This window comes from Anas acuta, chromosome 1 (genome assembly GCF_963932015.1).
Source record: "Anas acuta chromosome 1, bAnaAcu1.1, whole genome shotgun sequence".
In the NCBI taxonomy this organism is placed as follows: domain Eukaryota; kingdom Metazoa; phylum Chordata; class Aves; order Anseriformes; family Anatidae; genus Anas; species Anas acuta.
Window position 1 is genome coordinate 289,866 of NC_088979.1, and position 13,901 is coordinate 303,766.

A 13,901-nucleotide genomic window follows, 5' to 3' on the forward strand; every position below is an offset into this window, starting at 1 on the left:
TACCTTTGCAGCTCATGGTAAGGGTGGTGATAAATGTGCCATGGCAGTTTGTGAGTGCCGAGGTCAGAACAGACTGAACTTCTGGTTACAGCCCTGCCCTCCAACCCAGCATCCTCTTGCTCTCGCTGCATGCTCTCCACCTCGTGCAGGCAAAGCTCTCATTGGGAAGATGATCCTGAAAGCAAAAATAGCATCTCTGGAGCACCGGTGCTGTTGTTTCTCTGCATCTTTGTTCTCTTGACCTCAAGGATGTGCAGTGTTTGCTGCTGAGCTATTATGAGCTGTGAGCATCATGTTCTGCCTCCCCTCGCTTACTGTGCTCTTCTTCCATGGAGAAAACACTTAAAAGTTAAATACATACTAGTGGTCACTCAGGGAGTTTCTGCAGCTGAAAAGACAAACATAAAACAAACACCGTGTGTTTGGGCAAGCACTGAGTGAGGATTTCAGCGTTGCTCCCCAGAGCAGTAAAACCCAGCTTTGGTGTTGGAGCAGGAGACAGGGCTCCTCCTGAGCATCTTTTCTGGTGTGAATGATTCCCCTCTCTATAGAGAAAATGTGTAAAAGAAACATCAAAAGCACCAGCATCAGCCCAGTGGGGTTCTCCTTAGCTGGGGCTGTGCCACAGCAGAGGGACCAAGTCTCACCCAGGGCAGTGTCATGATTTCTGGGCTCATGGCACACCGTGGAGTGGGAAGGAAAGCGTCACACGCCTGCTGTCCCTGCCTTGTGAGCTGCAGGTGCTGGGAGGAAAAAAGACTGTGCAATAAATAGTAATAATTAAAAATCCTTCCAAACAATGGGTTGTGTTAGTGTAGCTGGTGGGAACCAGCTGAGCCCTGCCTGGGAAAGCGAGCAGGTGAGGCTGAGCGCGGGCAGGGAACATGGACTGTGCCGAGCCTGTCTGTCCTCCTCGTCCTCCTTCCTCTCAAGCTGCCAGACTTGCTCCTGTCCCCACAGCCCTGCTGCAGGGCAAAGCTGCACTGAAGGTGGGAGGGTGTGAAGTGGGGGGACCGGAGCAGTAGATCGGGGCCTCCTGGAAAGTGCTGTGCCCCTGGGCTGTCCACGGCCCAGGGTACAGCTGGGGGGGCTGCAGAGATGCTCCAGTGCCTCACAGGCAGCCCCCAGGAGAGGTCTGAACCCTCTGGGGCCCAAGCCACGTGCAGATCTTCACTGGTCAACGTGCCCGTGTGTGAGGTTGTGCCATGCCATCGGGGAACAGGACAGAGCAGCCAGGCTGGAAGCCGAGGAGCTGTGGCAGTGCTCGCAGGCTGCTTCCCAAGTCTGATGAGTCAGAGCTCGCTGCAACGTGTTCTGCACACCGGAGGTACCCCAGCGAGCAGTACGAGGGTCCAACCAGGATGCATGTGCCTTGGAAACCCATCATGTCCTGGGGACTGGTGTCCCCAAGTCATGGCAGGCTGTGGAGCCCCCTCACCCCCTCTTCTCGTCCCCCACCTCAGCACTGCGTCGTGTCTGGAGCCTCAGCTGCCACGGTCCCACTGCAGCAGGGTCTGTCCCTGAGCGTGGGCTGTGGGTCTCCATGGGCTGCTGCCTCTGCAGCATTTCTTACCTTGCAGAGACCTCTAGAGTCCACTCTCCTGAGCACTCAGCGTTTCTCCAGACTGGTACACACGCTGCTGGCTGCAGAGGCTGCAGCACTCACAGAGCAGCTCTTCAGCCCCACTCTCGGCCAAGCCCCTTGTGGCCCAGACCCAGGGGGCCCCACAGATGTCCCTGTGCATGATCCATGCAGGGACAGCAGGGGACATGGAGCCTCCCCTGTGTGCTCACCCTCAGGGCACCATCTGCTCCAGGGCCCTGACCCTGTTCTTGGGCCCTTGCCCCATCCCCTGTCCCCACAGTGCTGGATTCTGCGACAGGGGCTTGGAGGCACCCCTGGGTGCTGCCACTCACCCCCTGACCCAGCAGGGCCCTACGGAGCCGCTCGCCCAGCCCCACATCCCGGCGGCTGCTGGAGCCCCCGCGGAGGAGCCCCCAGCCCCTCTCTGGGCAGCCTGTGCCAGGGCTCCGGCACCCGCCCGGCACAGCAGTGCTGCCTGGGGCCCAGAGGGCACCTCCTGGGCTCCAGGCTGGGCCTGGGGCCCCCTGTCCCAATGCTGGGCACCCTTCCAGTGCCCACAAGGGAGTGGGATGCATCGCGGCTGGGCAGGTGGGGGTTGTTCCAGGACTCCCAGCCACTTGCTGTGCTGCAGCTGCTGGCACTGAGCATGGGGAAGCAGCGTCGGCAGAGCAAGCGGCTGGTGAATGGACGTGTCTGGGGGCAGGAGAGGCAGAGCTCGCCTGTTCGTGGTGCAGCAGCAGCACGTCCCTCTGACCGTGGCACCCTGGTGCTTGCTCTCCACTGGGAAATGGTGGCTCTGGAACAGCAGCCGTTGTTCCTGGCTGTAGAAGAGACTGATACCCAACCTGGAGGAAACCCAACTTGTGCCATGGTTAGCTTGGCATAATGCAGATTCCTTCCTAAAATGAGGAGTGAGGGGAATCTGAGTGATGCATGTTGAAATGCACAGTGCATATGAAGAGAGACAAAAGCATTTTTTCTAATTCTGGGCATGGCTCCCTTTGAAAATTTCCATGAGTACTGTGTTTGTTGTGACCTGCTTCTGCCCTCCCAGGAGCCCAGGGCCTCCCCTCCACCCCAAAGCCATGGGGAGGCATTACCTGGCTGGGGAGGAGAGGTGCCTGGAGGGGGCAAAGGGTCCTGAAGGGATGGGGTGGGTCAATGACCGTGCAGGGATCTGCTCAAGTGTTGTCTTCTCTGGCAATAAAACCTTTCAGACGAAGTGTGATAAGCAGGATATGTTCATTTCCTGCTCTGGAAGATCCCACCAAAGATAAAGGGCTTTTAAGGTGAAACTTGCTTCGTGATGCCAAGGTCTTGGGAAGGAAGCTGGGCACACAGCCCTGCTCTGCTCAGCCCTGGCAAGGCTGGAAGGGCCTTGATTCCCCCAGCATGATGCCAGCTGATGGCCTCTGCAAAGCTCTGTGCATCAGAGGAGCTGCAGAGGCTCCAATGTTACCTCCATCCCCACGTCTGCAAGCTCTGCAGGGTTTCAGGCTGCCCAGGCTCCATCCGCAGTGAAGCAGTAAGCAGGGACATTGCCTGGACCCGGGCACAGGAGGGATGAGGGGAAATCCCAGACTGGCACATCCCAGAGAGGCAGCAGCATCACCTGTGCTCTGTGGGAGCATTGTCCCCAGACCGTGCACCTCATCAGCTGCTTGTTGCTCCTTGGTAAGATGAACTGGACACTGAGCTGTTCAGGAGCCTTGGAGCATTCTGCAGAAATGGGGTCTCCTTGGGACATCCTCAGGCACCGCACGCTGTGGTCCTGCACAGAGCAGGGCAGAAGCTGGGACGTGGCAGGAGGTGCTCGGTGCCCCCGTTCCTACACCCAGGGGCCAGCAGCAGCCGGCGGCAGCACAGCCCTGCCTGGCGGGGCCGACCCCTCCTAGCCCTGGTGGTCCTAGAAGCCCCTGCCCAAACTGGGAATTGCTGCAGTGCTCCAGGAGCAGACCCCTCTTCCTGAGCAAACGCCAACAGCAACTCGGCAGGACTGAGCGTGGCGTTACTGATGGCGTGCACAGCGCACAGAGCTTGCCGGGTGTTCTCCGGGTGGATGAGGTGCGCAGCTCCTGCCCGGTTACCTTTTGTTCTGAGCCTGAGACACCACAGCAGTGAAATGGAGCAAGGCACCGCTAAATGATGGATGCTCCACAGCAGGCCAAGAATTCACACTCCTTGGTCTCATCCAAAAAAATACAATTACTCTGAATCATTTTGCTTTGGTTCTAGGTGGAAAGAAATAATCAATTCATAGAGTCCTATGAGTTCAGGCCCATTTTTCTGCAGCATTGATGGATCTTGGACATGTTGGTTGCAGGCAATATCTGACTTTCAAATAATCTTTTATTATTATTATTATTTTGTATCCTTTGAACAGAACTGTTGTTCCAGCTCCTTCTTTGCAACCATCACGTACTTAAAAATGACTTTGCAGTAACGGTGTATTATAAATGATGCAGTCCTGGTGTTTCTGGGTTTCCAGTTGGTGCCAGTTCAGTCCAGCAGTTCAAGCTGGGCAGAAAGCTCTGCATCCTTTGCTGTTTTGCAATGCAATCAAGCCAGCTTGGTGCTTGCGGCCACTCTCAGGCTTTGTAGATCATTGACCAAGGGCTGGAGCCTGAGGGAGGAACCCCTCCCACAGAGGCATGGGGCATGGGAAGCAGAGCTCAGAGCCTATTTTGGGAGGTTTCACCAGCACAACAAGACGGTGGCTGCTCCATGGGGGACAAAACATGACCTGGGCACCAGCGCCCTGGCTGCAGGCACGCAGCCAGCTCTGCTGTCAGCCTGCAACGCAGCCAGTCCCTGGGCAGGGAGAGCACGGAAACACTCACAATGCAAATGATAGAGAAGCAGGAAATGTCTTGACTCACCTCAAGAGCGTTACCTGTGGTTAATCTTTAATGCACTCGGCAGTTTAAATGCCCACAAGCTGCCAGGCTGATGCTCCTGCTGCGGCTCAGGATGGGGAAGGTCCCTGCTGCCCCGTGCCTGTTGGGGCTGAGCTCCCCAGTTGTGCTGGGGCTGCTGGGGTGAGTCGCTTTGTGCTCACATCGGCACCTGGGGCACCGCATCCCTGTTTGGCAAGAACCAGAGGCAGTGAATTGGCAGGTGAGAGAAATCTGTTTCCATACCACTGAAAGGGGAGGCGTAAGGGCTTGCTGAACTACTTTGACCATATGCACTTGGGCACCAGCAGGCTTTGGTGCCCAGGAATGTTCCCAGGCTCATTTAATTTGCTATTCTAGATCTATCCTACCTTTATCTGTCTCTGTTGAGTTATTACTGTGTTCAGTTCTGGGGCCCCCTGCACTAGAAGGACATAGATGTATTAGAACGAGTCCAGAGGAGGCCACAAAGATGATCAAGGGGCTGGAGCACTTCTCCTACAAGGATAGGCTGAGGGAGTTGGGGTTGTTCTGCCTGGAGAAGAGAAGGCTCCAGGGAGACCTTTTAACAACTTTCTAATACCTAAAGGGAGCTACCGGAAAGCTGAGGTGGGATTTTTTGTCAGGGAGCATAGTGATAAGACAAGGGGGGTTAGTTTAAATGAAACTAAAAAAGGGTAGGTTTAGATTAGACTTAAGGAAGAAACTCTTTGCCGTGAGAGTGATGAGGCACTGGCACAGGTTGCCCAGTGGGTGTGGATGCCCCATCCCTGGAAGTGCTCAAGGCCAGGTTGGATGAGGATTTGAGCAACCTGATCTAGTGGGAAGTGTCCCTGTCCATGGCAGGGGGTTGGAATTAGATGATCTTTAATATCCTTTCCAATCCAAACCATTATATAATTCTATGATTCTACATGACTTTAGTAATGGAAGAAGTAGTTGTCTAAATATTCATGACGTGCTGGAGGTCTCTACTGACTGATGTTTTCATTGGACTTCTGGCTCAGAGGACAACTTCCCTTCATGAAAATGCTGAGAAACACCAACATGTCATGCACTCAGATACCCACAGTTGGAATAAAAACAAAACCCTCTGCAAGTGTGTCTGAAGATGGAAGGTTTAGCTTTAGTCCAAATCAAATCAGTTTTCATAGAATCACAGCATGGTTTGGGTTGGAAGGGACCTTAACAATCATCTAGTTCCAACCTGCCTGCCATGGGGATGCTATCCTTTAAATCAGGTTGCCCAGGGCCTCATCTGCAGTTTTTGGCTCTGTAATTCCTGTGGGATGAGCAGAAGGTACCCTTGTTAAAAACAAAGCACTTTGCATCATTTGCAAATAGACAAACATGCTTCTATGTTGGAAATTCAGGAAGAAACAAGTCCAGCAGAAGTTTGAGAGGTGATAGCTGTATGTCAGTCACACCCAAGACATGTAACCATGTTGGAGCGAGCACAGTTTTTATTCCAGTTTTAACATTTTCTACAAGGAGTTCTCAGAAATGAACTACTCACTGATCTGAACATATCAAGACACTATTATTTTGTCTGCCTGAAGGAACACACACTACAACAAATCTGAGCATAGCCCACAGGCTGTGACTGGGCAAATAACAGCAACTTTACAAGTCTTTTTGTAATAGTGCATAAAGCAGAGATAGATAGGACCTGGCCTGTTGCACAGTGCGAGAGGAGGGACAGAGATGTTTTTCTTGCAGACACAGTTCATGAGGTTGATGGGGAAGAACGAATAGATCCCTCCATACAGCAAAATGCACCAAGCGAGGCCCTGGCCTCATGAACAGCTCAGTTGCAATTAGGACATTGCATGCACTGTTTTTAACATGTCTGGAGGTGGGCATGGGCTGGCTCGCCAGGCATTTATCCTGTTGTTTTTCTTGTAGATAGCAGAATCATACTGACAGTGGGCACAGCAGCACCATGTATGAGCTCAACGAAAGCAGCTTTGATCCCATCACCTTCGTCCTGACAGGCATCCCAGGCATGGAGGAGTCCCACATCTGGATCTCTGTCCCCTTCTGTCTGATGTACCTCACTGCAGTGTTCAGCAACTCCGTCCTCCTCTTCGTCATCATCACGGAGAGGAGCCTCCACGAGCCCATGTACCTATTCCTCGCGATGCTGGCTGTTTCTGACCTCATGCTTTCGACCACGACAGTGCCCAAGATGCTGGCAATCTTCTGGTTCAGTGCCAGAGAAATTTCGTTCGATGCCTGCATTACCCAGATGTTCTTCACCCACTTCAGCTTCATTGTGGAGTCGTCTGTCCTGCTGGCCATGGCATTCGACCGCTACGTTGCTGTGTGCGACCCCCTGCGGTACTCGTCCACGTTAACGCCCTCAGTGATTGGGAAGATAGCGGTGACTGCCGTGGTCCGCGGCTTCTGCATCATGTTCCCACCCATCTTCCTGCTGAAGCGGCTGCCCTACTGCGGGCACAACATCATGCCCCACACCTACTGCGAGCACATGGGCATCGCCCGCCTGGCCTGCGCCGATATAAGAGCCAACGTCTGGTACGGGCTGACGACGGCGCTTCTCTCCTCCGGCCTGGATGTCGTGCTCATCGCTGTCTCCTACGTGCTCATCCTCAGGGCTATTTTCCGGCTGCCATCCCCAGAGGCCCGTCTCAAAACCCTGAGCACCTGCGGCTCCCACCTCTGCGTGATCCTCATGTTCTACATGCCCGCCTTCTTCTCCTTCCTCACACACCGCTTCGGCCACCACATCCCAGGGCACGTCCACATCCTCCTGGCCAACCTCTACGTGGTGGTCCCACCGATGCTCAACCCCATCGTGTACGGGGTGAGGACGCGGCCGATCCGGGAGCGCGTGGTCCGCCTCCTCTGCCCCGCCGGGCAGTGCCCCTGCCCCTGCCCCAGCCGGGGGGGCCTCTGCTGAGCACGGCAGAGGGAAGGGGGGCGCAGGATGGGGCCTGGGCTGCAGGGCCAGGAGCTCTTCTCACCCTGGAGGAACAGACTTGCCTAAGAGGTTCTGGAGAAGCGGAGGGTGATGGGGTTTCTGGAAACACGAGCTTGGCTCATCAGGCTGTCCACTGCTATTGGTTTCTCCTAAAGAAGCTGTCCCTGAGTGCTTCACCTGGCAGAGACTGGGGCAAACAGGTCAGGCGAGGAGCATCAAGACTCGTGCTTGCTCATTTACCGTTGCCTTGTTTTGTTTGCTGTCCTACAGCTTCATTTCTGTTTGCTCCTTCACTTGTTAGTGCCTACACCGTGAGCACCTCGCTGCTCATCAGAGCAGAGCCTGGGCAGCCACCCAGCACAGGGTGGTCACAGCGCTGCTTGCCGTGGCGGATAACGATCTGCCCTCCTGTGCTCACAGGCACAGCTTGCATTGCAGAGGGACCCCAGGACCTCCCACTGCTGAACGTGTTTACATGCTGAGAGCCCTGAGAGGTCTGGATGGGCTCTATTGCCCTGTGTTTAAAGGAAACATCCATTAAACCATAATGTCCGAAACTGAATTCAAGGCTCTAGTATGGACTGCAGAGAGACAGTGGTCTCCCACACCCCACACATCCCATAGGAGCATTTCTCTCTTTACAAAAACATTGCACTGTGCAGAGCCCAGAGTGAGGTACAGCACACTTCGAGATCCTTTCCTGCCCGTCCTGCAGTCTGAGGACCCACCACGTTGTTGCTGTACACTCAATTTATCCTTGAACACCAAAAGAGCTTTGCTGAACTTTTTGTTGTTCCTCTCATTGGTGTGTGTACCAGTTGTATCAATAATGCCTTGTTACCCAAGGTCTACCTAAGGCTCTCAGTAATACCTTGTTTTACCTGAAGCCAGTGGCAATCTGCCTTGATGCAAAGACACAGAGTGAGCACCGGATCTTGCTGGAGGAGCAGCAGGGCAGTTCTGTACACCTGTCTACAATCAGAGTGTAATTTTGTTATCAATCTGATCAGCAAGGAGAGCCCTTTTCCTTACCTCTTCCTTCCTCAGCAAAGACAATGCAGGCTTTCAGGGCAAACTCATCCGCTGCTTCCCCTGCGGTGAATCTCACGTGGCAGCATCAGAGGAGAAGCTCTCATCCCTGTGCAGTGAGCATGGGCACTGCTGAAGGTCCCATGGGCAGAAGGGAGCGGAGGCAGCACAGCAGACCTCGGGGGGAAGCTTGCTGGAAATTCAGGTCTCCTGCTGAAAGGTCAGCGTGCTCTGCACCACTTTCAAGGTGGGCTTTTGTCGTGTCGTGATGAAGTGCAGGACCATGGTGACTCCGACAGCAGCAGCCACAGGATGGGACTGGTCCTCTGTGTCAGCCTCATGGCAGGGCCCTGGTGGCCGTGCTGGCTCAGCCGTTAAATGCCAAAACTGCCTTAACACATCAGCATCGCTGGGGTGAGGAGGAGGAGGAGGAGGAGGGGATGTACCAGAGCTTGGAGACCTTTCCTTCATGCTTTCCTTTGTGTTTTACCAGGTTGGAAGTTGAGATAAACACGTGGTTCTCCTTTCCACATTGCACCTATTTTCTATTCCATGTCTCATACACATCACTCAGAGGCAGTGGAGTCTGGACGCTTTTTAGTGCTGCTGTTGAGCTCAGGGGCTTCCTGAGTCTGGCCAGGGACAGCCTTCCCCAGCTGGGAAGCTGCCAAAGTCTTTTAAATGCAGTAATTGGGTAATTCGGTAATGTCTGAAGGCTCACACTCTGCAGTCCGGCTCCCACAGCAGTGCCAGGATCCAGCATGCTCTGGCCCCGTGTCAGCTGTAGGACCTGAACAAGTGTCTGGTGTACTCGTGTCAGAGGACCAGACCATCCCACGTTCCTGCAGAACATCCTTTTATCCCTGACCAAAAGGGCAGTGGGCACATCCCAAGCCCACAGCCTGACCATGCTGCAAAGCCACTCCAGACCTGGGGAAGCTGCCCCAGAGGTGGCCGCATGCCTGGATGCTGGAGGCATCTCTCTTGGAGAGCTCACCTTGTCTATGTGCCCCACAAAATCTTGTGCCCCACATAAGGGGCCAGGAGCCAGTGGCTGGGGCTGGTCTGGCACAAGCCAGCACCCAGGGCTGAGAGCAGGAGCAAGGAAGCTCTGCAGGACCCGGCTGGCTCATGGATGAAGGACGTAGGAGATGGCAGGGCTGCAGCCACCAAACCCTGCTCTGCTCTGGGCATCTCAGTAGCATTACTGGAGCTCCAAAAGAGAGGGAAAGAATCACACTTTCAGAATTTTAAACAACAAAAAAAAAGTGTTTTACTCTGTCAGCATTATTTTTTTGGGGTATTCTTTGATTTCATCAAGTTGGGGAACCCTGTGACAGGCAAAATTGATTTAATCAAACTGGGGAACCCTGTGACAGGTACAATGGAAATGAAAGCGTTCGCTAAGAGCTGTTTGCTCTCAGTGATGATAACGGAGCTGGTTAAACAGCTGCTTGTATTGCTGAGCTTCTTTAATGTCCTCAAAATACATCTGTGTCTCTCTCAGCAAAAAGAAAGAATATTTGCACAGAGCAGCCCACACGATTTCTAATAGGAGACAGAGCTGTCTCAAAGGCAATGTGTCAGGAGTGCAAACTGGCATAGGCAGAACATGAATACATTTGGGCTTAAATGAGATGCTTTAGGGTCTTTGGGGCAATTGCAGGGGTTACAGCAGACTGGAGGCTGTGGTGAGGTGCTGGAAAGCTCATGACAGCAAGAGATGTGTTTGCTGAATCAGGGGTTTCCTCCAGCTCTGCTTTCCTACCTGGGAACAAGAACTGGTTGACAAAGCAACCCTCTGCTGCAGTTTTATCCTGAAACCTTTCTAAGCAGCTCGAGTAGCAGTTGATCTGCCACCCAAATTTGTCAATATTAAAAGACAATTCTGTACCTTGGTGTCTTGGTTATGTGGTTCGACTCGTGGATATTTCTGCTGCCTTCTTCACTGCTTCCATTTTCTTGCCTTCCATCATTGAGGAACTTAAGCACATGCTTAAGCACAACAAATGTACATGCTAAGCACAAGCGTGCATGCTCAGAGCATACCAGGCAGTGGTGCTGTGAAGGGCCCCTTTATAAATGCCCAGGAGGAGCCTCATGCCATCACCAACAGCCTGGAGTTGGGGAGGAGGTGGCACTGCCTTGGGCAGGTGCTGCACAGATGAGACGCAAAGCGATAGACCTGCTTCAAAGAGCTTCCAAACCAAGTATGTGTAACAGAAAATGCATAGGGATCCACAGCAATGGGTGACTGCTGGCCCACATGCTGCGTCTCGGCACCCCAGTGACCAGAACATCACCGATCTCAGGACCCGCTGACACTTGGACCGCTCCAGCGCGTGGTCCCGCAGCACTCAGGGGAACCTCTCAGGGGCAGGCATTCCTGCAGGTACCCGCATTTTCACCTGGATTTAGTAGTCAGCTAGGTAGAGGTGGGCTTTGTGTGTACCAGGTGAGTTCACTCCTTGTACCCTTCTGCTCCTCTGGCTTTCCAAGAACAGCTTAATACGAGCGAGGACCCAGTTTGGAGCTCCCAGCCCTGGCACTGCTCTGCGCCCTGGATGGATGTGGTGGCTGGGTCAGGGAGCAGCCTGCATGGGAAAATGTCCCTGAGTCAATGAATCACCAGCTCAGCAATTAATGTCCAAAGGGCATGCATAATGGGATATTAGCCCGTTGATCAGGAAGATTTATATTCCTAACATGGTTAAAATGTTAGCTTAATAACTCACAGGAACTGTGAAGCCAGAACTTCTGCACTTTGAATTTAATTTCTCTCGACAGACCTATTTTGTTGTTGTTTTGGTTTGTTCTGGTATTTAGCTCAGTTGATGTGGGCTGTTTGTAGGCATGTTGGGACTGCAAGGACCCTTTCCTGGGGAGGAGGAAGGGATTTTGGCTGAATTTGTTTGTAGCTGCAGCACACCTACAATGTAAATGGAATCTCAGAAACTTCGGGACGTAAGGGGAGGTGAATGGGGTCACCAGTCCCAGTCCGCAGTGAGCGTGTGGGCAGGCTCACCACGCTTCCATGCTCGGGGGAATCAAGCACAGCCCGAAGTGGGACCAGGCTTCAGGTCTGTGCTGAGTCAAGCCCTAAGCATACGTTTTTATGGCGAATGCTCTTCAGCTGCATTTGAGTGCTTCACCGAACTGAGGCTGAGATAAGCACGGCATTCAGCGCGAACAAAGCCTGAAGTGTTCTCTGTTCAAGTACCACATTTCCGTTCCTTTTGCTGCCTCCTACAATGGTGCTTTATTAATTGTCCTTCATCTGCAGACCGCTGTGGGTAATAAATTATGGTGGCAAAGCTTAACGGTTTTACTGCACCTCTCCTCCATCATCATAATGTCTTAGCAAATGTTAATTAATAAAAATCCCCAGTACACTTCATAACTGGCAGGCAATACATGGCACATCCTTGTAAGCTGTCCTGCCTTCACCAGTTTGCTCTGATGTATGGGAAGTCCCTGCTGGTCCCCAGGGGTCCTGGGCAGCGTGAGGCGGCTGTTCCTCTGACCCCAGTGCCCAGTCTGCTCAGGGTCTCTCTGCAGGTTTCTGGAGCAGAAACATCAGTCCAGTAAGCCCATTGCTCTCCTTGGAAGTGAGGAAACACTGGAAAAGAGGACAAAATCAGCTAAAAAAGTTTGCAGCAGCAATGTTTGCAGATCTCCACCTCTGAGATCCCAAATTCTCCATCGTGTCCCACAAAAAGCTGGAACAGGACCTGCTCACCAAGCACTTTCGGTCCAGGTGTGGCGATGACTTCCAAACTCACACCTGGTGGACAGGACCTGGTTTGCCCCTGCTGGCACCTCCGTGGCCAGTGAGGTCTCAGCCTGTCCTCGGTGCCAGGGAGGGTGATGGAACCGGTCATCTTGGGTGGAATCGCACAGCATGCACAGAGAGACATTTCTGCTCAGCAAGAGCAGCCAGGCATTGGGACGGGTTGCCCAGGGAGGTGGGGGAGTCCCCGTCCCTGGGGGTGTTCAAGGAGAGGTTGGACGTGGTGCTTCGGGACAGGGTTTAGTGGGTGATATGGGTGCTTGGGGGACAGTTGGACCAACCGTAATGATTCTATGTTTCTGTAATCCTATGGCCCTGGGAAACTTTCAGGAGCCAGGAGCAGGCAGAGATTTTGCACAAGCTGCCATGGTTGGGGGTGGAGGGGTGGGGGGAGGGCAATGATGCTTCAGCTGATTCACCAAGGCTGCTCTGGGGATAATCCAGAGGTCTGCAAGGCTTGTGCAGTCGCCACCCAATTAGCACTACTTGGGGACAACGAGTTGGTGACAACCCCAGTGCTTTTGGGATGGAGCTACGAGCACAACTTTCATGGCTGGACGCAGTATAACCACTGCAGGACTGCATGGGGTCTGACTGGTGACCACCTAACACCTGAAGAGCACTGGCTTGGAGCTACTGCAGAAGTTCACCTGTAAATTTTCCATAGCCTCTAAAATAGCAGTCCCCAGTGCCAGGTGGTTCATCACTCTTTGTTCATGGTGCTGGCTCAACAGCACCCTGCAAACCAACAGCTGCTCAGAGCCCTGGTTTGTGCTCTGTGGGCATAAGACAAGAGGTAGAAGCCCCTGACACACAGCTCCGTACTCCTCGTGGTGCTGTAAAATCCTTTCAGACCCTGGGCACTTTGATAATGCCCTGCTGCTGGTGGCTTTTAATTGCATCTTTGTTTATTGGATGAGGATTTCTTGATACCTGGCTGAGCAGGCACTGCAGTCTGGGGCTCTCCCATAAAGCAGAGAATTTGGGATGGAAAGGGCTCTCCCCTGCCTTTCATGTGCCTTGCGTGCAGAAGTTACAGACAGCTTTTGTACGGGCAGCCAAGGACAGGACTGATCCAGGTTCCTTGTGTCTCAATTTCATCCGTTAGGTTCCAAGCTGCTCTGACTCCCTGAAGCTGGGTGCTCTTCAACCAGGATCCCTGAGCAGGATGGACACTGCACATGCCTTGTTTGTGGCAGTCATGGGAGAGCAGGGAATTCTCCTAAAAATATTTCCAACCCTGAAGATTTTTCAGTTACAACATAAATTATGGTCATATCCAAAAATGTCTCCCAGAGAGGCATCCCTGTGACTGATGACTCAGGAGCAGATCTTCTGCTTCTTTTGCTCTAGTTCCCAGCAGCTGCAGGCAGTTGGAGGCAGGAGACTCCTGACTTCAAAGGCTCAAAGAGCAGAAATGAGGCTGCCAAGCTCCAGTGAGGGGACTTGGACAATGCAGGGAAACCCTGGTGGAACAAACTGCCCAGCATTTAGCACTTCTAGACAAAATATGGTTCAGAAGGTAAGTGTCTGAGCCCTGAGCAGTGATAACCATGAGCTCTGCTCCTGTTTGTATCCTGGGCACCGCTTAGCTGCTCTCAGAGCCTTTACTCCTATAATTACACAGCGATGACAGGCAGTGAAGCATTGCACTGAGTC

The 13,901-nt window shown here is 53.1% G+C and overlaps 1 protein-coding gene across 1 annotated transcript; it reads left to right on the top strand.

The window, feature by feature from the left end:
* Window positions 1-4,233: 4,233 nt before the first annotated feature.
* LOC137853165 (olfactory receptor 52B2-like) lies at window positions 4,234-10,345 on the top strand. Its single transcript, XM_068675229.1, has 2 exons — window positions 4,234-4,702; window positions 6,385-10,345. The coding sequence occupies exon 2, from the start codon at window positions 6,422-6,424 to the stop codon at window positions 7,400-7,402; it is 981 nt and encodes a 326-aa protein (XP_068531330.1). The 5' UTR covers window positions 4,234-4,702; window positions 6,385-6,421; the 3' UTR covers window positions 7,403-10,345.
* The last annotated feature ends 3,556 nt before the right edge of the window (window positions 10,346-13,901 follow it).